This window comes from Macaca fascicularis, chromosome 19 (assembly GCF_037993035.2).
Source record: "Macaca fascicularis isolate 582-1 chromosome 19, T2T-MFA8v1.1".
In the NCBI taxonomy this organism is placed as follows: domain Eukaryota; kingdom Metazoa; phylum Chordata; class Mammalia; order Primates; family Cercopithecidae; genus Macaca; species Macaca fascicularis.
This window is the reverse complement of record NC_088393.1, coordinates 11,096,301-11,124,071: the sequence shown is the minus strand read 5'-3', so window position 1 is coordinate 11,124,071 and position 27,771 is coordinate 11,096,301. Positions and strand designations below refer to the sequence as shown.

Sequence of the window (27,771 nt, the reverse complement as noted above, 5' to 3'; positions counted from 1 at the left end):
AAAAATTAACTATCGTCTCTGGCCCCAGACCATAGGTGTCCCTGCAGCAGGGGCCTCCTGGCGTGCTCTCCACTCGGGAACCTCTAGGAGGTACTAAGTAAATCTTTGAGCGAAGACCTGAGTCCCTGTCTGGCTGCGACTATGTCCTCCCAGGCCTTCCCACGTGGCAGTTGCAGGCTCCTTTCCTCTTGGCTCAGTCTGAGCCAGTCAGGGTGATCCCTTCCTCATCCACCCCGTCTCCCCGTTTCCCTTTATTACGGTGCTTGACACTATCTAATATTATTTAGTTGCTTGAATGTGCGCGTCCAGCTCCCAGGACGCCCCCTGCACACAGTGAATGAATGAATGAATGAAATAAAGTGCCCAGCGCGTAGTAAGGGCCAAAGAATATCTATTAGTAGTGGGACCTCGGATTGGGTGGCCCCAGCCCTGCCTCCCTTCCCCCAGGAGGCGCCGAGGTCCCAGAGCAGCCCGCGCTACCCTGCCCCTGACCTTTCTCCCTGGGTCAGTTAAAGCGGCGGTCTTTCCCGCCTGCCGGGTTCATTTGAAAACCGAAAACCCCGCCATTGCCGGCGGTCCATCGGTTGCTGAGCTCTGACCAATCAGGAACAACGCATTTCACGCCGAGCTCGAAATTTCCCCGGCGACGCGCAGCCATTGGTTATGCAGGCCCTGCGGGAGGAACGCCGTAAGGTCGCGCGCCGGGCAACGCGGATTCGCTACACAGTAGCGAGTTTGTAAGAAAACAAATCCGCGGCGTTCGGGGCGTGGCCGGGAGCACGTTGGCTCCGCCCCCTGGCTGCTGCCTCGGCGGCGGCGGCGGCGCAGGCTCAGAGCAGACCCCGCCCGGCAAGGAGGAGGGAGGGTGAGTTAGGGGGAGACCCGGCCCCCAAGGGGCGGGCGCCGGGCAGGGCCCCGCCGGCGGCCGAGGGTTGGGCCCAGCTCCCAGCCCCTCGCCTGCCTCCGGCTGACAGGGGGAGGAGCCCGCTGGGAGGGCCGGGGTCTTGGGCTGGGGAGCCGGGCCGGGAGTGCAGAGCAGCCGGGCGCACCGCGGCCGCGTCCCGGGAGGGCTGCTCGGGCCAGCGCCCGCCGGTTGCTCCGTGCTGACAGCGCCGGGTTGGGGCGGGGCGGGGGTCTTCGCAGGCCGTCAGTGTCGACATGCTGCTGGAGGAGGTCCGCTCCGGCGACCGGCTGAGTGGGGCCGCGGCCCGGGGCGACGTGCAGGAGGTGCGCCGCCTTCTGCACCGCGAGCTGGTGCATCCCGACGCCCTCAACCGCTTCGGCAAGACGGCGCTGCAGGTGAGGCCGGGCCGGCCCAGGTCGGGGGCGGGGTGGCTCGGCGGGGTGAGGATCGAGACCCCAGAGCCCCTCTCCTCTGGTCTCCTGGCCCTGGTGGTGACCCACTGGAAACCGGTCCTTCTTCTCTAGGCTTTCATTGTTCCCCCACGGTCCCCTTTGGAAGGTGGGTGGTGGGTGAGGCTAGGTTGTGGGGGGAGGGGAGAGCTTTTTAGCATCTTCTCTGGGAGGATTCCTGGTTCTCTGAGTGCGGAAGATTCACTTTCCCTGGGGAGGTTCTTATTCCGTGGGTGCGGGTTCAGCTCCTTTGGATACCGTTTCCATGGGGACGGCTCACGTTTCTTGGGGCTTCTATGGGGAGATCCGATCTCTGGAAGGAGAGGTCCTGTCTCCAGGGGTTCCTCATTTTGTAGGGGGCTCTCTGAGACATATCTGGTTACTTGGGGGTGGGGTCTTCATTCCTAAAGATTATGCGGATCCTAGCTATAGTGTGGGGGCCCCAGTGGAGGAACAGTGTCAGATCGCAAGACATCCTTATATTCCCTGGGAGAGTTTAGAGAGGAGTCTCTTTTCTCTTCTTTTATTATTGCTTTTGGAATCCCGCTTCCTGAAGGGCGCTCTCAGGTACTCTGAGGTGACATCACCATTATACAGGAGGAGGCTAATTCCTGGAGAAGGGGGTGGGGTTCGCTTTCCTTTGACATCTCTTTTCCCTTATGAGGACTATCAATTCTTTGGGGGTAGTTCTCCATCTCTGGGGGCCCATTTCCTGGAGGGGATTTTATATTTCCTGGTGATTGCCCATATCTGGGGGCGTCTTTGGTCCCTTGCGGGAGAGTCTTAGGTTCCTTGAAAGTTTCCATGGGGGCTGTTCTCTGGGTTGGGGGGTCTCATTCTTAAGGGAGTGACCAGCTTTTGGGGGGGGTCTCTATTCCCAGGAGAACTTTTTCTCTGCATCTCAAACAGTCCCCTGGGGGCTTATGCAGCTTCTCCGTTCACTAGAGGATCCCTCCTCTGGCATTTCCTGTTCCGGGGAGATGCCTCTTTCTGGATGACCCTTCTCTCTCCAGTAACCCCTTTTTTTTTTTATTTTTTTATTTTATTTATTTATTTATTTATTTATTTTTTTGAGACAGAGTCTCGCTTAGTCGCCCAGGCTGGAGTGCAATGGCGCGATCTCGGCTCACTGCAAGCTCCGCCTCCCGGGTTCACGCCATTCTCCTGCCTCAGCCTCCCGAGTAGCTGGGACTACAGGCGCCCGCCGCCTCGCCCGGCTAATTTTTTGCATTTTTAGTAGAGACGGGGTTTCACCGTGTTAGCCAGGATGGTCTCGATCTCCTGACCTCGTGATCCGCCCGCCTCGGCCTCCCAAAGTGCTGGGATTACAGGCGTGAGCCACCGCGCCCGGCCAGTAACCCCTTTTTTGGAAACCCCTCCCTTGAGGACCTCCTGATCCTCTGTCCCTCACACAGGTCATGATGTTTGGCAGCACTGCCATCGCCCTGGAGTTGCTGAAGCAAGGTGCCAGCCCCAATGTCCAGGACACCTCCGGCACCAGTCCAGTCCATGACGCAGCCCGCACTGGATTCCTGGACACCCTGAAGGTCCTAGTGGAGCACGGGGCTGATGTCAACGCGCCTGATGGCACCGGGGCACTTCCTATCCATCTGGCGGTGCAAGAGGGTCACACTGCTGTGGTCAGCTTTCTGGCGGCTGAATCTGATCTCCATCGCAGGGACGCCAGGGGTCTCACACCCCTGGAACTGGCACTGCAGAGAGGGGCTCAGGACCTCGTGGACATCCTGCAGGGGCACATGGTGGCCCCGCTGTGATCTGGGGTCACTCTATCCAGGAAGAGAACCCCGTGGGGTTATGTATCAGAAGAGAGGGGAAGAAACACTTTCTCTTCTTGTTTCTCCTGCCCGCTGCTGCAGTAGGGGAGGAGCACCAGTTTGTGGCTTATAGGTGTTGGTTTTTGGGGTGTGTGGGTATTTGGGGGACGTTTCTCATTTGTTTTTCTCACTCCTTTTGGTGTGTTGGACAGAGAAGGGCTCCTGCAGGCCACAGCCACCTAAACGGTTCAGTTTTTTCTGCGCCCCAGGCTGTTGGGGCCTCAGACAAGACCCAAGGGCAGAGCGTTTAAGAGTGAAATCACCTCCAGGGAGCCTAGAACCTGGTGACCTTGGCTGGCTGTGCTCAGAGACCTGAAGTGTGCACGTTGCTTCGGGCACAGGGGGTGGGGGGAGAGTCCCAAATCAGTAAGAAGGTAGAATGAGTTATTCATATTCTGTTGGAAGCTTGTTTTCCAGTCTCTTGTACAGCGTTTTAAAATAAATGGATTCTATTTATTATGCTTTATTGGAAAAAAATGTTGTAATAATTTAATGTTTTTACCCATTAAATTAAGACTTGTGCATGATCACAGCGCGGGTGGCTTCAGATTTTTGAGTCTGGGATGGAGAGTTACACATCCCGGATGTTGATGGGGATGAGGACGGGGGTCGGGGATCGTGGATGCGGTGGGTGAGGGGAGAGAATAGTAATTCCCAGGGCGCCAGGGTGAGTGAGCTGGGTGGGGCAGCGGTTTTCGCTGTCGGAACGGAAGGGAAGCAGGAAACCGCGAGTGGAGAAAGGGCCCCCAGATGTCAGCTGGGTGCCCGGAGCACCGGGGGTGGGGCGGGTGGGCGGTGGCCGCGGCCTTCCCCGCAGGGGCGTAGCGGTGGGCGGTGACTGCGGTCATGAGGCGAAGGGGATCCCGGAAAAGCCAGGGGCGGGGTTAGGTGCGGTCCGCCTCTTTTGAAATTGGATGCGGGCGGGACCGAGGGCGGCCCCGCCCCGTCCAGGGCGTCCTCAATGCGCGTGCGCAATGGGCCACAGAGCCGCCATGCCGGAACCGCGCGGGTCGTCGCAGCTGCGGGTGAACACGGCGTTTGCCGCGCGGTACAACCGCTACCGGGAGCGCGAGGAACTGCAGCGGCGTGAGTCCGGGGCGCATGCGCGCGGGAGCCTGCTTGCGATGGGCGGTTGGGAAGTGGGGAGTCGAGCTGGTCCAGCCGGCTGACCTGGGGGGCATCCCGTCTGTGTCCCGCAGTGAAGGATCGCTACGGGGACCGGGACAGCGGCAGCGACTCCAGCTCTGAGTCGGACTCCAGCGACGAGCGCGTGGTGCGCGTCCGCGCCCCGTCCTGGACGTGCGGAGGCGTCCAAGCCCCCCCACTGCACTCCGACCCCGATGTAGACAGGGGGGCAACCCCCGACCCCAGAGCGCCCTGCGGGAGCGTCCATCCCCCGTTCCCCATCCCATGAGGGACAGACAGCGTCCTCCCTCTCCCTAGGAGAGCCAAATCCCCCTTATTTTCTCCCCCCTGCTAACATCCACCTGCCCACTCTGATGTGTGGGGCGACTCTGTCCCCTAGGAACCCCCCTTTCCCCTTTCATCCTCGAGTCTAGCCATTTTTTAGTGTACTCCTTGCGCCACGTGGGGTGCCCAACTTCTCACATCAGCCCTGATCTTGGCCCCACTGTACGGCCTGGCCCAGCCCCTCCCCACTGTCTCCCTTGTGCCCTCGGCCCACCTGCCCCTTGTCAAGTCCTTGTCTTCCCCAGGAATTACCTTCTCCTTGCCCCCATCTTCCTCTACCCATATCCTGTATCTACCTGTGGCCTGCCCCTGCCCACCCCAAGAGGGCCCCTCTCTCCTGCTGTTTGACCGCTTTCCTCTCTTCCCCAGCCAGATCCCCGCTCCCTCCATCCTAATCCCTACTGCTGAGCTCACTTGCTGGTGCCAGGGCTCTTATTACCCCCCTTCTGAAACCTATCCCCAACCCTTTTCCCGTCCTAGGAATTTGACCCCCAGCAGGAGCGGGACTTTTACAAAACGCTCTCCTTGTTGAAGAAGAAGGACCCCCGCATTTATCAGAAAGATGCCACCTTCTATAACAGAACAGGTCCGGGGCCACTCCTGGCTAAGCCTCTCCTTCCTCAGGAACAGAATCCGGGGTCCTTTCCTGAATGGATTCAGAGAAGTGACTTGACTTCTCTGAGCCTCCTTTCCTGTCTGTAAAGTGTATCTAACGGTAGCATCGCCCCTCAGGGCTGTTTTAAGGATAGATTGGGACTTGCCCAGTTTACACAATTCATCTATTTTGACTGTTGAATGAATTGCTTCACAAGTCACAAGTCCTTAGCAGAGCCTAGGTTATTACCTGGTGGTGGGGTTAATGACTGTGTCCTTGGCACTGTTCAATTTGGGAATTGCTGACTGAATGATTTCAACTCCACCAGACTGGGCAGGTGGTTCAAGCATCTAATCCCGGCACTTTGGGAGGCTGAGGTGGGAGGGTCAGTTGAGGCCAGGAATTTGAGACCAGTTTGGGTGACATAGCGAGACCCCATCTCTTTTTTTATTTTTTTGAAACGGAGTTTCACTCTTGTTGCCCAGGCTGGGCTGCAAAGGCGCAATCTCAGCTCACTGCAACCTCCGCCTCCCAGGTTCAAGCAATTCTCCTGCCTCAGCCTCCTGAGTAGCTAGGATTACAGGCATGTGCCACCATGCCCAGCTAATTTTGTGTTTTTAGTAGAGACAGGGTTTCTCCATGTTGGCCAGGCTGATCTCGAACTCCCGACCTTAGGTGATCCGCCCACCTCAAAGTGGGAGTGATAACAAGCGTGTGATTACAAGTGCTGTGATTACAAGCGTGAGCCACTGTGCCCAGCTTTTTTTTTTTTTTTTTTTTTTTTTTTTGAGACAGAGTTTTGCTCTTGTTGCCCAAACTGGAGTGCAATGGCACGATCTGGGCTCACTGCAACTTCTGCCTCCCGGGTTCAAGCGATTCTCTTGCCTCAGCCTCCTGAGTAGCTGGGATTATGGGTGCATGCCACCATGCCCAGCTACTTTTTTGTATTTTTAGTAGAAATAGGGTTTCACCATGTTAGCCAGGCTGGTCTTGAACTCCTGACCTCAGGTAATCCACCCGCCTTGGCCTCCCAAAGTGCTAGGATTACAGGCATGAGCCACTGCACCTGGCGGCAAGACCCCATCTCTACAAAAGATTCAGAACTCAGCTGAGCATGCTGGTGTGTGCCTATCGTCCCAGGTGTTCGGGAGGCTGAAGTGGGAGGATTGCTTAAGCCCATGAGTTTGAGGCTGCAGTGAGCAGTGGGCTAGGATATTGACACTGCACTCCAGCTTGAGCAAGAGTAAGACCCCAACTCTCAAAAAAAATTAATTATAATAATTAATCAGGCTGGGCATGGTGGCTCATGCCTGTAATCCTAGCACTTTGGGAGGTTGAGGCAGGAGGATCACTTGAGGTCAGGAATTCGAGACCAGCCTGGCCAACATGGTGAAACCCCATCTCTACTAAAAATACAAAAAGTAGCTGGGCGTGGTGGTGCACACCTGTAATCCCAGCTACTCAGGAGGCTGAGGCAGGGGAATCACTTGAACCTGGGAGGCAGAGGTTGCAGTGAGCTGACATCACGTCATGCACTGGGCAACAGAGCGAGACTCTGTCTCAAAAAATAATAATAATGGCTGGGTGCGGTGGCTTACGCCTGTAATCCCAGCACTTTGGGAGGCCAATGTGGGCAGAATCAAAGCAGGAATTGCAGACTGAATGACCCCAACCCCACCAGATGGTGAGAAGCACAATACTCTTAGCCGGGAATTGGTGGATTCGGGATTTGAATCCTTTGTCTAATCCTGGCCCTGCCCTGTGGGATTCTCTGCCAGGGGAAAGAAGGGGGTTGTGGGTGATGGCAGGTGTCTTTTGGTGGGTTAACAGCATCGTCGTCGGACAGCGAGGAGGAGCCAGCAGCCTCGGAGAAGCAGAAGAAAGTGCGGCCCATGTACCTGAAGGACTACGAGAGGAAGGTTATCTTGGAGAAGGCAGGGTATGGAGAAGGCCTACATCCCCCCCCGCTGGTTCCCAGTCCTGTCAGGTCTATGGGGGTCTTAGGGGCAGGGAGGAAAAAAGCTGGCAACTTGGGCTGGGCGTGGTGGTTCATGTCCATAATCCCAGCACTCTGGTAGGCTGAGGCAATAGGATCGCTTGAGGACAGAAGTTTGAGATCAGCCTGGGCAACATATCCCGCCTCTACAAAAAAATTAAAAATTAGCTGGGCGTGATGATGTGTACCTGGAGTCCCAGCTACTCAGGAGGCTGAGGCGGGAGGATTGAGCCCAGGAGATGGAGGCTGCAGTGAGCTATGATCAGGCCACTACACTCCAGCCTGGGCAACAGAATAAGACCCTGTCTCAAAAAGAAAAAAGGCCGGGCATGGTGGCTTATGCCTGTAATACCAGCACCTTGGGAGGCTGAGGTGGGCAGATCACCTGAGGTCAGGAGTTTGAGACCAGCCTGGCCAACATGGCAAAAGCCTGTCTCTACTAAAAATATAAAAATTAGCCAGATGTGCCGGGCGCGGTGGCTCAAGCCTGTAATCCCAGCACTTTGGGAGGCCGAGACGGGTGGATCACGAGTTCAGGAGATCGAGACTATCCTGGCTAACACGGTGAAACCCCGTCTCTACTAAAATACAAAAAAAAATTAGCCGGGCAAGGTGGCGGGCGCCTGTACTCCCAGCTACTCGGGAGGCTGAGGCAGGAGAATGGCGTGAACTCGGGAGGCGGGGCTTGCAGTGAGCTGAGATCCGGCCACTGCACTCCAGCCTGGGCAACAGAGCTAGACTCCGTCTCAAAAAAAAAAAAAAAAAAAATTAGCCAGATGTGGTGGCGGGCGCCTGTAGTCCCAGCTACTTGGGGAGGCTGAGGCAGGAGAATCGCTTGAATCTGGGAGGTGGAGGTTGCAGTGAACCGAGATCATGCCACTGTACTCCAGCCTGAGGGATAGAGCAAGACTCTGGCTCCAAAAAAGAAATGCTGTCACCCATGATTGGAAAAGAAAAGATAAAAAAAAAAAGAAAAAAAAAAGGCTGGAAACTCACCAGAATCGCAGGTACCCCTGAGAGCAGGGGCCTCACTGATTCCATAGCCCTCCGATGACCCCCGCCAGCCGGTGCTTGGAAGAGCCGCTCCACATGGGCACGGGGACAGGTGGGCCCTGGAAGATACATTCTGAAGACCCCACTTTTCCTTTACAGCAAATATGTCGACGAGGAGAACTCAGACGGGGAGACTTCCAATCATAGACTCCAGGTGGGTGGGGTGGAGGCTGGTGTGGGGGGCTGAGGGGCCCAGGGCTGGCCTGAGACCTCTATGGCCCTCTCTGCAGGAGACATCATCGCAAAGTTATGTGGAGGAACAGAAACAGCTCAAGGAAAGGTGAGGCTGGGTGGGTGGGAATGGCCCAATGGAGGAAAGTTGAGGCTCGGGTTGGATAGGCATGGGTTCAAATTGAGCTCTGTCACTTTCTATGTACCTCAGTTTCCTCATCAGTTAAACGGGGTTAATAACATCACAGCACTGCTCTGAGCTTGTTGAAAGGAGAGCTCAGGGCTTAGTACATGGGATTAATTTTGGGGCAGCCGGCCGGGTGAGGTGGCTCTCGCCTGTAATCCCAGGGCTTTGGGAGGCAGAGGAGGGAGGATCACTTTAGCCCAGGAGTTCAAGACCAGCCTGGGCAACATAGTGAGACCACGGCTCTACAAAATAAATGTTGGGGCAGCAGACAGGGGCCAGCCTGCCTGTCCTGAGGCTTGTTTTCTCTCGTGGGCAGCTTCCGGGCATTTGTGGAGGACAGTGAAGACGAGGACAGCGCTGGGGAGGGCGGCTCCAGTTTGCTGCAGAAACGTGCCAAAACCAGGCAGGAGAAGGTGTGTACCGGGGCCTCACTGGACTGCTGGGGACAGGGCGGCGGGTGGTTGGGCATCTGCAGATGCTCAGTGCTAGCTTTCCCCCAGGCCCAGGAGGAGGCCGACTACATCGAGTGGCTGAAGGGGCAGAAAGAGATTGGGAACCCAGAGTCGCTGAAGGAACTGGTGAGTTCTCACGCATGGCCGCTGATGGAGTAGACCGTCCGTTCTGCCTCCATCCAACCCATGTACAGAGATAACCCTCTGAAGATGGGATGTGCACATCGCTGGGCCTCAGCTCCTACATCTCTTTCAATGGGGATAGGGTGGGCGCCGTGATTCACACGTGTAATCCCAGTGCTTTGGGAAGTCAAAGCAGAAGGATTGCTTGAGGCCAGGAGTTTGAGATCAGCCTAGGCAACAACAGCAAAACCACTCTACAAAAAAATGAAAAAATTAGCCAGGCATGGTGGCACGCGCCTGTAGTCTCAGACACTTGGGAGGCTAAGGTGGGAGGATCTTGTGAGCCCGGGAGGTGGAGTCTGCAGTGAGCTATGATCACACCACTGTACTCTCACCTGGACAGCAGAGCAAGACCCTGTCTTGAAATAAAAAAAAATAAAAAACCAAAATGGGGCTAATGTCACCTACTCCAGAGGCTGGCTGTGAGGGACCATGCCTGCCCTCCTTCCCTGTCCCTCATTGACCAGAGTCCTGTCTCCTGTCACCCCCAGACCCATCTCAAGGAATACTGGAACGACCCTGAGTTGGATGAAGGGGAGCGGTTTCTGCGGGATTACATCCTCAACAAACGCTACGAGGAGGAGGAAGATGAGGAGGAAGATGAGGAGGCAAAGGAGGAGGAAGAGGAGGGGTGAGCCACTGCCTCTCCCCAGGGCCTAGATTTTGGGTGCGCTTCCTGACGTATTCCCAGGCGGCACTGGCCAGGAGGCAGAGGGCACCGTGTGTGTATTTTTTTTCACAGAGGGTGGCAGAGTTAGTCTGCAAGGCAGAGCCACAGAGTGTAGGCTCTGGAGCCAGGTGGCACTGCCACAAATCCTGGTTCTGCTTTGAGACTTCCATGCCTCAGTTTCCCCATCTGTAAAATGAGGACAATAGCAGCGTGCACCTTGTAGGGTTCTTGCGAGGATTAAATGAGTTCGTACGCTTCGCACCCAGACGTGCAGGAAAGGGGGGCTCGACCTCGCTTGGCTGGCCCCCTGGCGTCATCACATCTTGTTCCTCAGGGTCCCCGGCCCCCCAGTCCAGCTGGCTGTGGATGACTCCTCAGACGAGGGGGAGCTGTTTCTGAAGAAACAGGAGGACTTCGAACAGAAGTACAATTTCCGTTTCGAGGAGCCGGACTCGACATCGGTGTGTGGCTGGGGCTGGGGAGGACTCGGCCCCCGGGGTCCAGGCCCAGGGAACTCCACACCATCGCTGAGGCCCTTCTGGGCTTTTCTGCTTGTCCCTAGGTCAAGACCTACCCACGCAGCATCGCGTCCTCCGTGCGCCGTAAGGATGAGCGCAGGAAGGAGAAGAGGGAGGAGACTCGGGAGCGAAAGAAGAGGGTGAGTGTGGGGGCGGCCAGCTGGGGAGGACCCCCCAGCCCTGCAGGAAAGCCCATGCCCTCCCTCCCTCTGCCTGGGCCTGCAGGAGAAAGCAAAGAAGCAGGAAGAGCTCAAGCAGCTGAAGAACCTGAAGAGGAAGGAGATTCTGGCCAAGCTGGAGAAGCTGCGGAAAGTCACAGGCAATGACACGCTGGGCCTCGAGGAGGGGGACCTTGAAGATGACTTCGACCCCGCCCAGCACGACCAGCTCATGCAGGTGCGGCCCTCATCCCGGCCCACCATGACGCTGAGCTCACACAAATGTGGCTCTCACTGGGCACAGTGGCTCATGCCTGTAATCCCAGCACTTTGGGAGGCTAAGGCAGGCGGATCACAAGGTCAGGAGACAGAGACCATCCTGGCCAACATGGAGAATCCCCATCTCTATAAGATAAAAAATTAGCCGGGGTGTGGTGGCAGGCGCCTTTAATCCTAGCTACTCAGGAGCCTGAGGCAGAGAATCGCTTGAACCTGGGAGGTTGAGGTTGTAGTGAGCCAAGATCGCACCATTGTACTCCAGCCTGGGCTACTGGGTGAGACGCCGTCTCAAAAAAAAAAGACCTTAGCCGGGTGTGGTGGCACATGCCTGTAATCCCAGCTATTCCGGAGGCTGAGGCAGGAGAATCGTTTGAAACCAAGAGGCAGGGGTTGGCGGTGAGCCGAGATAGTGCCATTGCACTCCAGCCTGGGCAACAAGAGCGAAATTCTGTCTCAAAAAAAAAAAAAAGACCCGGGACCTGAGTAGTACACCAGGTGTTGGGCACCGCAGGGGCAAAGGCCTGTAGAAAGGCTAACTGTGGATGTGTGGAAGTGAATGGCAGCTAGTACATCACAGGGTAGAGAGCAGGGCAGTTGGCGGAGGGTCCTGGACATGCAGGGTTCCCCCACCTCAGGAGCTAGGTCCTGGGAGGGCTCTGGGGAGTCCCACGAGCTGCAGGAGGAATAAAGCTGCCATGGAGGGGCTCATTGGCATCGTGGGGGCTCAGCTCCTCTGTCTCGAGTGGGCCCTGGTAACCCCCAGCCCTGACCCTGCAGAAGTGCTTTGGGGACGAGTACTACGGGGCCGTGGAGGAGGAGAAGCCGCAATTTGAGGAAGAGGAAGGGCTTGAAGGTGAGATCAGCTGAGGCACCGGACTGGGGACTAGGGACTGGGCCTGAAGCCCAAGGTCCCACGCTGGCCCCACCTGTCTGTTCTCTCTGCATCCAGATGACTGGAACTGGGACACGTGGGACGGGCCTGAGCAGGAGGGAGATTGGAGCCAGCAGGAGCTGCACTGTGAGGACCCCAACTTCAACGTAGGTGTCACGGGTTGGGGGAGTCCCAGGGGCCCTGACGGAGGGCTGGTGGGATCTGACCTGTGCCTCCTGGCAGATGGATGCTGACTACGACCCCAGCCAGCCACGGAAAAAGCGTGAAGCCCCCTCGACGGGCAAGAAGAAGCGCAAGTCGCCCTTCGCCGCGGCCGTGGGGCAGGAGAAGCCAGTGTTTGAACCCGGTGAGGCCCAGGTGGGCAGGCCGTGGGTGGGCAGGGGGCTCCGCGGGGCCTGGCACAGCCCGGCAGCCTGGCTCTGTCTCGAGCAGGGGACAAGACGTTTGAGGAGTACCTGGATGAGTATTACCGGCTGGACTACGAGGACATCATCGACGACCTGCCCTGTCGCTTCAAGTACCGCACCGTGGTGCCCTGTGACTTCGGCCTCAGCACTGAGGAGGTAGGGGCCCCGGGCGGGCAGAGACACTGCAGAGGGCACCTGGTATGTGGAGGGGTAGAGAGCTGGCCCTGACCCAGTCTCTGTTGCTCAGAAATGCCACAACATGGCAGTCTCTTTCTTCATCTAGAAAATGATAATATTTGGCTGGGCGCGGTGGCTCACGTCTTTGGGAGGCCGCAGCACTTTGGGAGGCCGCAGCACTTTGGGAGGCCAGGACAGGTGAATCACCTGAGGTCAGGAGTTCAAGATCAGCCTGGCCAACATGGTGAAACTCCGTCTCTACTAAAAATACAAAAAAATTAGCCAGGTGTGGTGGCTGGTGCCTGTAGTCCCAGCTACTTGGGAGGCTGAGGCAGGAGAATCGTTTGAACTCAGGAGGCAGAGGTTGCAATGAGCCGAAATTGCACCACTGCACTCCAGCCTGGGTGACAGAGCAAAACTCTGTCTCAAAAAAAAAAAAAAAAGAAAAGAAATGCTAATAGTCCTAATGACAGTACTAATAACATTACCTTGCCTCATAGGTAACATTACTACCTTCTACAAGGTGGGGGCTTAAAACAGTGCCTCGCACGTGGCATGCCCCGTAAATATTACTTCTTTTTTTTGAGACATAGTCTCGCTCTGTCACCCAGGCTGGAGTGCAGTGGTGCCAACCTCCTGGGCTCAAGTGATCCTCCTACATCAGCCCCCCAAGTAGCTGGGACTACAGGCATGTGCCACCATGCCCAATTAATTTTTTTTTTAATTAAAACTATTTTTTGTATAGATGATGTTTTACCATGTTGTGCAGGCTGGTCTCAAACTCCCTGGGCTTAAACAAGCTTCCTGCTTTGGCCTCCCAAAGTGATGGGATTCTGCATGTCAGCCACCACACCCAGCCAATATGACTTTTTATTTTTGTTTATTTTTTGATTGATTGGTTGATTGAGACAGTGTCTTGCTCTGTTGCCCAGGCTGGCATGCAGTGGTGCAAACTCAGCTCACTGCAAACTCCGCCTCCCAGGTTCAAATGATTCTCCTGCCTCAGCCTCCCCAACTAGCTGGAACTACAGGCATGTGCCATCATGCCCAATTAAGTTTTGTATTTTTAGTACAGACGAGTTTTACCATATTGGCCAGGCTGATCCCGAATTCCTGACCACATGTGATCTGCCTGCCTCAGCCTCCCAAAGTGCTGGGATTACAGGTGTGAGCCACCAGGCCCAGCCAATATTACTTTTATTCCTGTCAGTATGTATCAGCAGCAGTCTGGCTGGTAAGACTTGGTAGCAGGGCTGGGCACACTCACTCACACCTGTAATCCCAGTACTCTGGGAGGCTGAGGCGGGAGGATCACTTGAGCCCAGTAGTTCTGAGACTAACCTGGGCAACATAGGGAGATCTAGTCGTAGCTACTTGGGAGGCTGAGGCAGGAAGGTTGCTTGAGTCCGGGAGGTTGAGGCTGCTGTGAGCTGTGAGTCTGCCACTGCACTCCAGCCTGGGCGACATAGTGAGACCCTGTCTCAACAAAAGACTTGGTGTCCTCTGGAACCAGAGGGCCCAGGTAGGTTCGAGCCCTGGCTTGGCTACTCACCAGCTGTGTCTTTGGACAAGTGATTCCCCCATCTGTGCCTCAACTCCCCATCTGTAAAATGAGACAGTAATTAATAACACCCCAACTTTGGTGACTATGGAAGGAACAGAAATGAGACCAAAGTGTGTGGCACTGCCAGGCTGCAGGCACCTACTATCCCTGACTGATGACAGCTGAAGGTGTGTGACCGTTTTCATGGTCAGTAAAAATAGCTGATGTGTACTGAGCTTATACCATCGGCATTCACTCACTTCCTCTTTCTGATGCCCTTCCGGTAGGTTTGGAAACAGGCCTGGAGGCTGGGAATGAGAGCCTCATATGTAACTAAGAAGCCTGGGGGTTGGCAGTGACCCCTGCCCGTTCTGAGGCCATGGCTGGGTATGGGTGACGGCTCAAAGGCCCTGGGGCTCAAACTGGAATCAATTCAGCCAACTTCCCAGCCACGTGGCTTAGGGCAAGGATCCGTTCTCTGAGCCTCAGTTACCCCATCTGCTGACCTCTACAAAAAATATTGGCCTCTGTAGAGATCAGCTGTCTCTGGCCATCATGGCAGCCCTGCTGGGTGGTAGCAGCATTACCGGTGTGACTAATGACGTGACTTAGGCTCAGGGAAGATCCTGCCTGGGGAATATCACAGCAGGTCCCCACTCTCCCTTCCCACGCAGATCCTTGCTGCTGACGATAAGGAGCTGAACCGGTGGTGCTCCCTGAAGAAGACCTGCATGTACAGGTGATGAGGCGGGGCGGGGCCAGGTGCGCAGGGGGCGGGGCAGAGCCAGGCGCACTGAAGGCAGCGCGGGCAGCCCCGGGTACTTCCCAGAGCACCTAACACAGGGACATCTGACTGCAGGTCAGAGCAGGAGGAGCTGCGGGACAAGCGGGCATACAGCCAGAAGGCCCAGAACTCACGGAAAAAGCGGCAGGTCTTCAAGTCACTCTGCCGAGAAGAGTAAGCAGTGCTGGCTGGGGAAGCGTGGGTGGGGAGCCCGCCAGGCCCAGGCTTGAGTCTTGGCTCTGTCAGCCTCTTGTTGCATGACTTTGGGAATGCAGCGCCCCCTGCTCTGAGACCTGGGTTCGAATCCTTCATGGGCACCATCATTGTGTGACCTTGGGCAAGTCGCTACCCCTCTCTGGGCCTCTTTCTCATAAGATGGAGATAGAGACGGTTCTGCCTTATCAGGTTGCCGAGGATGAAATGAGTTAATTCTCGTAAAATTTTTAAGATGTGGTAAATGCCCCATAGGTCTTAGCTGTTATTAGGACTGCTTTCACCCAGTCTAGAAGGCAGGGGTGATAGGAGCACAGTTTATTTAAAGCTAAAATGAGGCCAGGTTGTGCTCCCGTCTATAAGCCCAGCACTTTGGGAGACTCAGGCAGAAGACTGCTGGAACCCAGGAGTTTTCGGCTGCAGTGAGCTACGGTAGTGCCACTGCACTCCAGCCTGGGCCACACAGCAAGACCCTGTCTCTAAGGAAAAAAAAGCTAAAATGAGTTAATTGATGTGACTAGGTTAGGGCAGGCCCAGGCACAAATACCAGAATCCTCAGCCTCACAACCTAGCCTTTGGGTTCCGTAGAGAAGCCCTGGCTTTGGCCTGAGACCCAGGTCTGAATCCCCAGGCAGTCCCTCGGTCGCTGCGCGGCCGCTTCACTATGCCCCTCTGTTCCTTGCCTGTAAAATGGGGCATGTGTCCTCAGGAACAGGCCTGATCTTGACAGGCCTGGGCTGAGCCCTGACTTTTCTCCCTCAGGGCAGAGATGCCCGCGGAAGCCACAGGGAAGCCACAGAGAGATGGAGCCGGCCCACAGAGGCAGCTGCCAGGGCTTGATGGGGCTGGCGGGAAGCGGCCCCGGCCGGAGAGTCCCCCAGCACAGGAAGAGGAGGCCCCTGTATCACCCCACAAGAAGCCAGCCCCCCAGAGGCGAAGGAGGGCCAAGAAGGCACGGCTGCTGGGCCCCACTGTGATGCTTGGTGGACGCGAGTTCAGCCACCAGAGACTGCAGGCCTTTGGCCTCAACCCCAAACGGCTGTACTTCCGCCAGCTGGGCCGGCAGCGGAGGAAACAACAGGGGCCCAAGAACAGCTCCTGAGCACTGGGAGCAGGCAGGGGCCTCAGGCTCCTCCCCTCAAATCAAGCCCTGGACAGGACCATCTGCTGCAGAGAACCTCTCATCTGTGGCCAGGAACACCTGTAATCCCAGCACTTTAGGAGGCTGAGGTGAAAGGATTACTTGAGCCCAGGAACTGGAGACCAGCCTGGGCAACACAGTGAGACTCCATCTCTACAAAATGTGGTGGCACATGCCTGTAGTCCCAGCTATTCAGGAGGCTGGGGAAGGAGGATCACTTAAGGCCAGGAATTTGAGGCTGCAGTGAACTATGATTGCACCACTGCACTCCAGCCTGGGCGACAAAGCAAGACCCTGTCTCTTTAAAAAAAAAAAAAAAAATTTAAACACGTGTAGCTGCGGGTAAGGAAGTCGTCCCATTTTATGGATGTGGAAACTGAGGCTGACTTAAACTTCCCGTGACTTGGAACTCTCATCTCGAGACACCTCCCAGACCTCACATCCCCTTAGAACGCTGCGCCCAGCCACAGCCACGATCAAGTCACACAACTTTATTGGCCCCCAGCAGCCACAGTTCCCCCAAGGGGGCTTTGGGACAGGGAGGGCCCAGGCGTCCAGTGCAAACTACAGTACGTGAGTCAGGCCCTGAGGGGGGTGCCCGGGGTCCTCCCTCCCTACCCTGCCAGGAGGGCCCCGCTGGTGGGAGACAGGTGCATGGGCTCTGTCCCTGGCTGAATGGCCCCAGACTGGTTGCAGCTGGGCTTGAGGGGCTGAGAACAGGAAGTTCTCACTGCCAGAGCTCAAGATCCCACACTCGACATGACATAAATAAAAAAATAAATAGTGTTGCATCTTTTCCCTCATCCCCTCCCTTTATAAAAACACAAAGTCCTCAGAGCTGGGGCGTTTGGCCCTGAGGAGCCGCCCTGTGCGAGGGAGCCGGAGTGTAGGCTGGGAGAGCTGGGAGCAGAGGTCGTCCAGGCTGTGGTCCTGAGCATGGCCCTCGGCTAGGGTGAACATGGGGTACCGCTCCGTGGCTGAGGAGGAGCCGAGGACCTGGCGGGAGGAGGGAGACAGGCTCAGCCACAAACAGTGCCAAGCCATGTTCCTTAGCCCAGGTTTATTTAGCAGGTGCTTCTCAGGACCGCCTCTCCAAGACAGGGCAGCCAATCAGCACCCTCCATCCCCTGGCCACAGTGATTGGCTCAGCCATGAGCATGTGACCCAGCTCGGCCAAAGACTGACAGTCATGGGATTTTTGCTGCAAAACCCACGTTCCCCTTCCAATGACCAGAGGGTGGGTGCCCAGAAGGGCTGGTGGCCATCTCTTGCCCCCATAAGGGTAGAGCCCTGGTCGGACAGCAGGGCCAAGAGACAGAGGTTTTCTACCACTTGAGCCTCTGGATACAGCTGCCTCCAAGGGGTGACGCCCTCAACTCGCAGGACGGCCTTGACCTAACAGTTGGCTTTGGCGTTCCCACCTTTTCAGGGGTGGACCCCCAGCCTGGAAGCAGCACCCCAGCTCTGCTGGACTCGAGGCCTCTGTTTCTCTTTCACCCCCAGCCCTGCCCGACCACCCCCCTCACCCCACTCCAGCTTTCCTCTTGCTCACCCTGGTCAGCTCTGAGCAGAGTGTCTCAAACTCCTTCCTGTCTCCAGCATAGAAGCCCACAGTACAGCTTGGGTCCATCTTGGCGAAGGCCATCTTGCGGGGCGAGGTGCAGTGGAAGGACTGGAGCAGACAGATGAGGGAGGCTCAGAGGCCCCTGCCGCCCACCTGCCACGGCCCCAACCACACACTGGGGCTCCCACTCACCTCCAGGGGGAAGTCGGCCTGACTGACATCCACAGTGGGCTGGCAGTAGTGAGGGTCCAGGTACAGCAGGAAGTCATCTGCAGGGGGTGCAGGTGTGAGTGGGGGTGCGGTGGGGCGTGGGGGGAGTGAGGAGGGGGTAGGCCTACCTTGGTAGCCAATGAAGTACAGTGAGTGTCGTGGTTTCCCGCCCATGATGCCCAGGCACAGCTCGCAGCGCAGAAGTTCCTGCAGGGAGGAGGGTGGGCAGGTGCTGTCAGGCAGCCACTCAACAAACGCTTGGCAAACGCCTCCTCCGTTGAGAACCCAGCCTCTGGAGGGCAGCAGTGATCAAGACCACAAAACCCTTGCCCTCAGGAGCTGACATCCTAGTGTGAGAGACTAACAAGGAAGACGATTACATGATTTTTTTTTTTTTTTTTTTTGAGACAGAGTCTCACTCTGTTACCCACCCTGGAGTGCAGTGGCCCAATCGGCTCACTGCAGCCTTCGCCTCCTAAGTTCTCCTGCCTCAGCTTCTCAAGTAGCTGGGATTATAGGCACCTGCCACCACGCCCGGGTAATTTTTTGCATTTTTAATAAAAACGGGGTTTCACCATGTTAGCCAGGCTGGTCTGGAACTCCTCCTAACCTCAGGTGATCTGCCCACCTTGGCCTCCCAAAGTGCTGGGATTACAGGCTGAATTGCGGTAGCACGATCTTGGCTCACTGCAACCTCCACCTCCTGGGTTCAAGCAGTTCTCCTGCCTCAGCCTCCCGAATAGCTGGGATTACAGGCATCCGCCACCACGCCCAGCTAATTTTTGTATTTTTAGTAGAGACGAAGTTTCACCATGTTGGCCAGACTGGTCTCAAACTCCTGACCTCAGGTGATCCACCTGCCTCGGCCTCCCAAAGTGCTGGGATTACAGGCATGGCCCTCGATGCCCAGTCAATTACATGATGTATCTCATGTGTTAGAGGTGATTAACTATATGGAAAAGAATAAAAGAGGGAAGGGAGCCTTGTGATTTTAAGTAACGAGGTCAAATATTATCACTCTTTTAGAATTTGTCTCATAGGTTTTCTGGTTCTCACTGGAAAACCTCCCATGCAAAAAATATTTTAAAACAGGAGCCAAGCAGTGGTTCATGTCTGTAATCTCAGTACTTTGGGAGGCCGAAGTAGGAGGATCACTTGAGCCCAGGAGTTCAAGACCAGCCTGGGCAACATGGTGTGACCCTGTCTCTACAAAAAAAAAAAAAAAAATGAGCTGAGTGTGGTGGTACGTGCGCCTGTAGTCCCAGCTACTCAGGAGCTGAAGTGAGAGGATCACTTGAGCCGGGGAGGTCAAGGCTGCAATAAGGTGAGACCGCACCACTGCACTGCAGCCTGGCTAACAAGAGACTCTGAATCAATCAATCATAAATAAGAGAGTCAGGATAGGCCCTACTGAGAGATGATGGAAAGAGCTGAAGGATTTCTTTTGATGGTTAGTGTTAGTAAAATAAATGAACAAATATTTAAATAACTAATAAAAAATACAAAAGGAGCCGGGCGCGGTGGCTCACGCCTGTAATCTCAGCACTTTGGGAGGCCGAGGCGGGAGGATCGCAAGGTCAGGAGATCAAGACCATCCTGGTTAACACAGTGAAACCCCCATCTCTACTAAAAATACAAAAATGAGCCAGGAGTGGTGGCAGGCGCCTGTAGTCCCAGCTACTCGGGAGGCTGAGGCAGGAGAATGGTGTGAACCCAGGAGGTGGAGCTTGCAGTGAGCCGAGATTGTGCCACTGTACTCCAGTCTGAATGACAGAGCGAGACTCCGTCTCAAAAAAAACAAAAAACAAAACACACACACACACACACACAAAGAGCCACCTGCATCGCTGCTGAAAGAGCACTCCAAGCAGCAGGGGCAGCAAGTGCAAAGGCCCTGAGGCAGGAGTGTCTGAAACAGGTGAGGAGGCCTCTGCAGCTGGAGCAGAGTGTGGGAGAAGGATATGAGGTCAAGGTGAGAGATGACCTTAAGAAGGTGGTGGGGACAAATAGTGCCAGGCTCTGTGGGTCACTGGGAAAACTGGCTTTTATTCAGATGCAAATACACAGGGGACTTTCCAGTCTCAGGGTCTCTGTCTTGTTGTTCCTCTTGCCTGGAGCACTTCTCCTCTGGCTCCTCATTTGCCTGGTGGCTGCAGAGGGGCTTTTCTAGGCTCTGCTGCTACCCTCATCTGCCCTTCACTGGGTTACTGTGTTTTTAAATTTGTGTAGAGGCTGGGCGCAGTGGCTCATGCCTGTAATCCCAGCGCTTTGGGAGACCGAGGTGTGTGGATCACCTGAGGTCGGGAGTTTGAGACCAGTCTGGCCAACATGAGAAAACCCCATCTCTGCTAAAAATATAAAAATTAGCTAGGCATGGTGGCACACGCCTGTAATCCCAGCTACTTGGGAGGCTGAGGCAGGAGATTTTCTTGAACCTGGGAGGCAGAGATTGCAGTCAGCCGAGATGGTGCCACTGCACTCCAGCATGGGCAAGAAAGCGAGACTCTGTTTTCAAAAAAAATTGTGTAGAGATGGGGGTCTTACTATGTTGCACAGGCTGGTCTTAAAAGATCCTCCTGCCTCGGCCTCCCAAAGTGCTGGGATTACAGGTGTGAGTCACTGTGCCTGGCTTCATTCCAAGTGGTGATGCCACTTTGGTTACAGAGCCACTACTGAGCATCCTCCCATCAGAATGTCTGCTCCTAGCGGGCACACTCCAAATTCCTGCCTGTTTTGTTCCCCTCTGAACCCCCAGCAGTCGGGACAGTGGGGAGCACACATAGCAGATGCTCCATAGTATCAAAAAAGAAGGGATGGGCTGGGCGCAGGGGCTCATGCCTGTAATCCCAGCACTTTGGGAGGCTGAGGCGAGTGGATCACCTGAGGTCAGGAGTTCGAGGCCAGCCTGGCCAACATGGCAAAACCCCATCTCTATTAAAAATACAAAAGTTAGCCAGGCATGGTGGCACGTGCCTGTAGTCCCAGCTACCTGGAAGACCTAGGCAGGAGAATTGCTTGAACTCGGGAGGCGGAGGTTGCAATGAGCCAATATTGCACCACTACACTCCAGCCTGGCTGAAAGAGCAAGACTCTGTCTCAAAAAAAAAGGGATGGCTGGTGCAGTGTGCCTCATGCCTGTAATCCCAGCACTTGGGGAGGCCGAGGAGGGCAGATGACCTGAGGTCAGGAATTCAAGATCAGCCTGACCAAAATGGTGAAACCCCATCTCTACTAAAAGTACAAAATTAGGTGGGTGTGGTGGCGCTTGCCTGTAATCCTAATTACTTGGGAGGCTGAGGCAAGAGAATCGCTTGAACCCAGGAGGCGGAGGTTGCGGTGAGCTGAGATCACGTTATTGCATTCCAGCCTGGGCAACAAGAGCAAAACTCCGTCTCAAAAAAAAAAAAGAAAAAAGAAAAAAAGAGAAGGATGAGGGCTGCATAAACAGCAGCCCCAACCCAAACTAAACAAGTCTGGAGGGCTCCCAGGTGGAGGCATCCTAGAATTCAGCTGAACCTACCTTCACACAGGGCACATACACGGGGTTGAGAGTCTCGCCACCCAGTCGCACGGGCACCAGGATGACCACAGACTTCCACTCGGCTGTGGGGTCTGGCCTGGCCACCAGGCGTGCCACATCCGCCTTGTACACTGGAGGGACGGGACGGCAGCAGGTCACCTTCTTGCCACCCTTCAGGCCCCAGCGTGGCCCTCTAACCCCAGGGACTCAACTTCACCCTTGCAATTTCTCAGTGGGCAACACTGTCATCACTAATCATCGTTCTAGTGCCCCCCAAACGCCCCCAGAAAATCCCAGGACCTCCAGGCAGGTGTGGACATCCCCATTTTACAGAATGGGCAACTGAGGCCCTGGGATGTAGACCAAAAGTATATACAGTGGAAAGAGGTAGAGACTGTTCTCTCAAGCTCCTCCCCAGCCCCAGGCCTGACAGGTCCTCAGTGACTCCATGCCTTGGTTTGCCAATACAGAAACTGGAGCACTGGGCACTCGGCCCCCAAACCAAACATCCTGGTGTGTCCCTCCTCCTCTAGTCCCGTTTACTTGGGCCCATTCTCCTGCCCCCTGCCTTGTAGCTACATAAGCCCATTTCGTGCTCCTAGAGAAGTAGATTAGACCCGTTTTGGAGATGCGGTTCTCTGAAAATCGAATCTTGTCCCAAACACCTACAATCTTGTATAAAAAATTTACAGGGGTGGCCGGGCATGGTGGCTCATGCTTGTAATCCCACCACTTTGGGAGGCTGAGGCAGGCGGATCGCGAGGTCAGGGGATCGAGACCCTTCTGGCTAACATAGTGAAACCCCGTCTTTACTAAAAATACCAAAAAAAAAAAAAAATTAGCCGGGCATGGTGGCATGCTCCTGTAGTCCCAGCTACTCAGGAGGCTGAGGCAGAAGAATCACTTGAACCCAGGAGGTGGAGGTTGTAGTGAGCCAAGATTGTGCCACTACACTCCAGCTTGGGTGACAGAGTGAGACCCTGTCTCCAAAAAAAAAAAAAAAATTTTACAGGGGCTCGGCACAGTGGCTCAAGCTTGTAATCCCAGCACTTTGGGAGGCCGAGGTGGGCGGATCACCTGAGGTCAGGAGTTCAAGACCAGCCTTGTCAACATGGTAAAACCCCGTCTCTACTAAAAATAGAAAAATTAGCCTGGTATGGTGGTGTGTGTCTGTAGTCCCAGCTACTCGGGAGGCTGAGGCAGGAGAATCGCTTGAACCCGGGAGGCGGAGGTTGCAGTGGGTCGAGATCATGCCACTGCACTCAAGCCTGGGTGACAGAGTGACCTGACCTCAGGTGATCCACCCGCCTTGGCATCCCAAAGTGGTGGGATTATAGGTGTGAGCCACTGTGCCGGGCCTTTTTTTTTTTTTAATTTTATGCCAGGATCCTACTCTGTCGCCCAGGCTGGAGTGCAATGGCATAATCACAGCTCACTGTAACCTCGAACTCCTGGGCTCAAGCAATCCTCCCACCTCAGCCTCCTGAGTAGCTGGGACTACAGTATGTGCCACCATACCTGGCCTTATGTCTCTATTCTACCACTCGAGAAGCCCTTAAAGTTTCTTGTTCCAGAGGGAGAGATGGAGAAGAGGGACCATCTCCTGCTGCATGGGCCTTGCATCCTTCCCCAGTGTCCCTCTGCCCCAGAACTTGTTCCAACCTCTGAGGAAGACGAACTCTAAGAATCGGGCGAGGCAGAGTCTGGCTCAGGGTGGGACCCCCGTGATCTTGGCTCCAGCCCCTTACCTGTGCAGTCCTGAGAAACGTACACCACCAGGCGGGTGACCTCGGAGCAGCTCTCCACAGCTTTCCTGGGGGCAGGAGAGAAGGCCTGAGTGCCTGCGGGTACCCAGCAACTCCCGTGATCCCTGCAGCGGCCCTCACCTGAGGATGTGTGCCACCAGCGATGGCCCATACCAGTCACCTGCCTTCTTGCCTGAGCTCTGCCCAAGCTCCACCAGCCGGTGTAGGCCAAAGGGGGCCCGGGGGTGGTCGGCGAACCAGGACACAATCTGCCGGTGCCGGCGTTCCTGCTCCAGCTCAGGGGCACCCTGGGCCCAGCGTGGGGGCATCCAGCGGGCAGGCCCATGGTACCGGCTGGGAGAGGCTGACCCTGACAGCTCAGGGGGGCCCAGGCCCGTGCCCTCGGCCCATGTCCAGTCTGGTGGAATGGAGCACACAGTCAAACAGTGCTAGTGTGTGGGGGGCAGAGGTCCCATCTACACATGCACCGCACACAATGCGAATGCTCCTGAACCCCGTAATTCAACAGAATTTACATATTCCTGAAACTTATCCTTATCCTTATTTATTTATTTACTTTTTGTTACTTAAAGACAGGATAGGCCGGGCGCGGTGGCTCAAGCCTGTAATCCCAGCACTTTGGGAGGCCGAGACGGGCGGATCACGAGGTCAGGAGATCAAGACCATCCTGGCTAACACGGTGAAACCCCGTCTCTACTAAAAAATACAAAAAAAAAAAAAAAAAAAAAAAAAAAAAAAAAAAAAAAAAAGACAGGATCTCAGCCAGACACGGTGGCTCACGCCTGTAATCCCAGCACTTTGGCAGACGGATCACTTGAGGCCAGGAGTTCAAGACCAGCCTGGCCAACATGGTGAAACCCCTTCTCTAATAAAAAAAAAATACAAAAGGTAGCCAAGCATGGTGGCAGGCACCTGTAATCCCAGCTACTCAGGAGGCTGAGGCAGGAGAATTGCTTGAACCTGGGAGGCAGAGGTTGCAGTGAGCTGAGATCTCTCCACTGCACTTCATCCAGGATGATGGAGGAAGACTCAGTCTCAAAAATAATAATAATAATAATAATAATAATAATAAATAAAATAAATAAAGACAGGATCTCACTGTCATCCAGACTGGAGTGCAGTGGCACAATCACGGCTCACTACGGCCTCTAAATCCTGAGCTCAACAGATTTTCCCGCCTCAGCCTCCTGAGTAGTTGGGATCACAGGCACATGCCACCACACTTGGCCAATTTTTAAAATATTTTTGTAGAGACAGTAGTCTTGTCATGTTGCCTAGGCTGTGTCGAACGCCTGTGCTCAAGTGATCCTCCTGCCTTAGCTTACTAATGTGCCGGGCTTACAGGCATGAGCCACCACACTCGACCTGTTATTGTTGCTGGAGTCTCATTCTGTCACCTAGGTTGGAGTGCAGTGGCAGGATCATAGTTCACTGCAGGCTTGAACACCTGGGCACAAGCAATCCTCCCACCTCAGCCTCCCAGGTAGCTGGGATTACAAGCATGCACCACAGTGCCCGGCCAAAACACTTTTTTTTTTTTTTGAGATGGAGTCTCGCTCTGCTGCCCAGGCTGGAGTACAGTAGCACGGATCTTGGCTCACTGCAACCTCCACCTCCCCGGTTCAAGCAATTCTCTGCTTCAGCCTCCCAAATTACAGGTGCCCACCACCACACCCAGCTAATTTTTGTGTTTTTAGTAGAGATGGGGTTTCACCATCTTGGCCAGGCTAGTTTTGAACTCCTGACCTCATGATCCACCCGCCTCAGCCTCCCAAAGTGCTGGGATTACAGGCGTGAGCCACCGTGCCCAGTGAAACTTTTTTTTTTTTTTTTTTTTTTAACACAGAGTCTCCCTCTGTTGCCCAGGCTGGAGTGCAGTGGTGTGATCTCGGCTCACTGCAACCTCTGCCTCCTGGGTTCAAGCAATTCTCCCACCTCAGCCTCCTGGGATTACAGGCGCGAGCCACCACAACCGGCTAATGTTTGTATTTTTAGTAGAGATGGGGTTTCATCATATTGGCCAGGCTGGTCTTGAACTCCTGACCTCAAGGGACCCACCTGCCTCAGCCTCCCAAAGTGCTAAGATTACAGGCATGAGCCACCGTTTCAGCTGAAACTCTTATAAACAACTCTCATCTCTCCAAAATTTACTTGACACACAATTCTAACGTGACTTTGAACTCTTAGTTTGCAAGTAATTCTAATACTGCTGATATGGCCGTTGACCGTGTACTCCGAGTGCACCCCTTCCCTGCCATGGCTCACCTCTGGGCAGGAAATGTAGCAGCAGGCCCTGTGCCAGCATCATCTGGCCACTGCGTAACATGCACCCCCAGCCACAGTCCGAGGTCAGGCAGCCCCCAGGAAGGGGTGGGAAGTCCCGGCGGTATGTGAGCCACAGGCGGGACACAAAGTCCCGCTGGAAACGCTGTATGTCACCTACAAGAGCGGGTCTGTCAGCTGCCACCAGGGACACTCGGGCGGGCGTGGAGAGGCCTCCCCCAACCCAGGTCCCAACCACCAGCTCACCCTCGCCCTCGAAACGGTAGCGGCGGCCACAGAGGTGGATGCTGGAGATCTTGCTAAAGCTGGTCCGGCTTTTAACCGCCCAACCTGGGGAGACGTAGGGGCAGCGCCCAGCGAGATGAAGCACTTGCATGACAGCAACAGCGCTTCCATTCCCCCATCTGTGAAATGGGCACGATCCTAGTTCCTATCTCCGGGGTGGCTCTGGGGACTCCGTGCAACAGCCCTCTAAGTCGGAGGTGGGGCCCCCAGTGACAGTTACAGGAGTGTCCACCGTCAATTCAGGATGAAGGAAGGCATTTCTGATTATTGTACCCATTTTACAGAGAAGGGCAAAAACGGAGGCGCCAAGAATGAAAGGATCTTGCCCAAGGTCACACAGGGGAATGGGCGGAGCTTGAAAACACTGTCTATTGGACCTGCCACAGGTCCACCCTGGGCAGGGCAGGGAGGGGACCCACAGGTGACTCAGGACGGGAACAAGGGTGGGATAACTGGCAGGACCGGGATCTGGTTTTCCTCAAAGGCCCCCGACACCTCCACGATCTCCGGGCCCCTTCCTCACCGTACTTGACGTTGTTCCAGGCTGTCAGGAACTTGGCCTTGAACTTGTCCACTTCGTCCGGCTCACTCTGGCCAGCCCCGGGAGAGCCAAGAGCGAGGCCGCTGGCTCCGGAGGGCCCCAGACCGTTGGGGTCTGGGCCTCGGGGACCCCGCGGCCTGCGGGCCTCGGGCCGGCGGCGCGCGTCCTCCGGGCTGCTGCTCCGGTACTGCGCGGCGGCCGGCGACACTGAGTTCATGGACGCGCCGGGAGGGCGGACCGAGGGCCCGGGTGGGGGCCTGTGGTCGCTGCCCCCCAAGGGCGACCCGCGGCCGGTTCACGGGGCCCTGGGAAGGCGCTACTCGGCCCCCGTCCTCAGGGTCCCGGGCCCGGCACCAGCCGCCACTTCAGCTGCCATAGCCATCGCCATCTTAGCGGGCCAGGACCCCGGATGACGGTGGGCGTGACCAAGCCAGACGGCCCGCCCCTCCCCGCCCTCTCCCCGCCCCAGCCGCCTTTCCTGCCCCGATCCTGGGTCGCCAGGCGGGGACCTCAAACCCCGACGCCTCCCCGCGGCCTCCCCACGCCCTCCTTATCACACCGCCAGGAGCGCGACAGTCCCTTCAGGCCCTTATCGGAGGCAGCAGAGCTGGGGAGCCCCCGCCCCTGGCCCCGCCCCTAGGTCCAGGACTGACCTGGCAGGCGCCCAGGTGAGACTGCGCACCTGCTGCGCCCGCCCCGCCACCCGAGGGCACCTGCGCGGGCTGCGGACCCAGAACCCGCCCTGGGCTGGGACCAAATCGACTAGTGTGACCTCCGGGGCAAGTCACGCCGCTGTGCCTCAGTTTCCTCATGTGCAAAATAGGGCTGGAATACACGCAACAACATAGACGAATCTTCATGAGAATTATGCTCAGGGAAAAATATCCACGGGTAGGCAGGCGCGGGAGGGAGGGATGAATAAAGTGCGCCAGGGAAGTTTTTTTCAGTGTTTGTTTTGTCGAGACAGGATCTGGCTCTGTTGTCCAGACTGGAGTGCCGTAGTGCGATCTCGGCTCACTGCAACCACCACCTCTCAGGTTCAAGTGATTCTCCTGCCTCAGCCTCCTGAGTAGCTGGGATTATGGGCGCACACCACCACGCCCAGCTAATTTTTGTGTTTTTCTAGAGACAAAGTTCCACCATGTTGGCCAGGCTGGTCTCAAACTCCTGACTCAGGTGATCCGCCTGTCTCGGCCTCCCAAAGTGCTGGGATTACAGGCATGAGCCACTTCGCCCAGCCAGGAAAACATTTTAAATGCATCTAACTCATAAAGATGTATGGGAATGAGCTGAATGTATCCATGTAAAATGCTTAGAGTGGTATTTGAGGAACAGTTGGGGCTCAATGAGAGCCAACTGCATGATGACAATGCAGTGACCCTGTGAGCCATGGAGAGGGTGGCCTCTAGTGGCCAGCCCCAGGGCTCCGTCCTCAGCTTTCTGGAGGAAGTAAGAGAAATATTTGAATGAGGGTGTGATCCAAGAAGAAGGCACAAAAGGGTCAGTCACCTCCGACTTTCATTTT

The 27,771-nt window shown here is 55.6% G+C and overlaps 3 protein-coding genes, 1 long non-coding RNA gene and 1 other non-coding gene across 10 annotated transcripts; 3 read left to right on the top strand and 2 right to left on the bottom strand.

The window, feature by feature from the left end:
• The first annotated feature begins 832 nt into the window (after positions 1 to 832).
• On the top strand, positions 833 to 3,718 carry CDKN2D (cyclin dependent kinase inhibitor 2D). Its single transcript, XM_005587956.4, has 3 exons — positions 833 to 865; positions 1,144 to 1,299; positions 2,769 to 3,718. Exons 2-3 carry the CDS (start codon positions 1,159 to 1,161, stop codon positions 3,126 to 3,128), a joined length of 501 nt encoding a protein of 166 aa, XP_005588013.1. The 5' UTR covers positions 833 to 865; positions 1,144 to 1,158; the 3' UTR covers positions 3,129 to 3,718.
• A 435-nt stretch (positions 3,719 to 4,153) lies between these two features.
• Positions 4,154 to 16,865, top strand: KRI1 (KRI1 homolog). The gene is made up of 19 exons (XM_005587953.5): positions 4,154 to 4,274; positions 4,388 to 4,461; positions 5,139 to 5,244; positions 7,084 to 7,192; positions 8,402 to 8,456; positions 8,533 to 8,582; positions 8,977 to 9,073; positions 9,161 to 9,238; positions 9,787 to 9,926; positions 10,300 to 10,426; positions 10,528 to 10,623; positions 10,709 to 10,879; positions 11,698 to 11,773; positions 11,870 to 11,958; positions 12,035 to 12,158; positions 12,245 to 12,375; positions 14,614 to 14,678; positions 14,799 to 14,897; positions 15,699 to 16,865. Exons 1-19 carry the CDS (start codon positions 4,163 to 4,165, stop codon positions 16,036 to 16,038), a joined length of 2,139 nt encoding a protein of 712 aa, XP_005588010.3. The 5' UTR covers positions 4,154 to 4,162; the 3' UTR covers positions 16,039 to 16,865.
• LOC135968520 (uncharacterized) lies at positions 6,751 to 8,526 on the bottom strand. Its single transcript, XR_010583376.2, has 2 exons — positions 8,246 to 8,526; positions 6,751 to 7,159 (listed from the first exon to the last, which is right to left on the bottom strand). It is a non-coding gene; the product is annotated as an uncharacterized lncRNA (long non-coding RNA).
• On the bottom strand, positions 16,554 to 26,645 carry ATG4D (autophagy related 4D cysteine peptidase). 6 transcript variants are annotated; one of them, XM_065535584.1, is made up of 10 exons: positions 26,229 to 26,645; positions 25,667 to 25,824; positions 25,403 to 25,576; positions 23,258 to 23,534; positions 23,120 to 23,184; positions 21,372 to 21,502; positions 17,980 to 18,058; positions 17,834 to 17,910; positions 17,630 to 17,749; positions 16,554 to 17,073 (listed from the first exon to the last, which is right to left on the bottom strand). In XM_065535584.1, exons 2-10 carry the CDS (start codon positions 25,794 to 25,796, stop codon positions 16,891 to 16,893), a joined length of 1,236 nt encoding a protein of 411 aa, XP_065391656.1. In that variant the 5' UTR covers positions 25,797 to 25,824; positions 26,229 to 26,645; the 3' UTR covers positions 16,554 to 16,890. The 6 variants fall into 6 exon arrangements, 5 of the variants coding, with proteins under 5 accessions (XP_065391656.1, XP_005588011.1, XP_073881968.1 ...); XM_005587954.4 differs by having other exon boundaries at positions 25,667 to 25,750; XR_012428387.1 differs by lacking the exon at positions 21,372 to 21,502.
• LOC123570418 (U7 small nuclear RNA) lies at positions 18,858 to 18,919 on the top strand. Its single transcript, XR_006694598.1, has one exon. It is a non-coding gene; the product is annotated as a U7 small nuclear RNA (small nuclear RNA).
• Positions 26,646 to 27,771: the final 1,126 nt, after the last annotated feature.

Coding starts and splice junctions, on each gene's coding strand:
- KRI1 (XM_005587953.5), top strand. CDS start 4,163: ATGGGCCACAGAGCCGCCATGCCGGAACCGCGCGGGTCGTCGCAGCTG. Junction 10,427..10,527: donor AGGAGCCGGACTCGACATCG/GTGTGTGGCTGG, acceptor GCTTGTCCCTAG/GTCAAGACCTACCCACGCAG. Junction 10,880..11,697: donor AGCACGACCAGCTCATGCAG/GTGCGGCCCTCA, acceptor CTGACCCTGCAG/AAGTGCTTTGGGGACGAGTA.
- CDKN2D (XM_005587956.4), top strand. CDS start 1,159: ATGCTGCTGGAGGAGGTCCGCTCCGGCGACCGGCTGAGTGGGGCCGCG. Junction 1,300..2,768: donor TCGGCAAGACGGCGCTGCAG/GTGAGGCCGGGC, acceptor TCCCTCACACAG/GTCATGATGTTTGGCAGCAC.
- ATG4D (XM_005587954.4), bottom strand. CDS start 26,463: ATGAACTCAGTGTCGCCGGCCGCCGCGCAGTACCGGAGCAGCAGCCCG. Junction 25,577..25,666: donor CTACCGTTTCGAGGGCGAGG/GTGAGCTGGTGG, acceptor CCGCTCTTGTAG/GTGACATACAGCGTTTCCAG. Junction 18,059..21,371: donor TGTATGTGCCCTGTGTGAAG/GTAGGTTCAGCT, acceptor TCCTCCCTGCAG/GAACTTCTGCGCTGCGAGCT.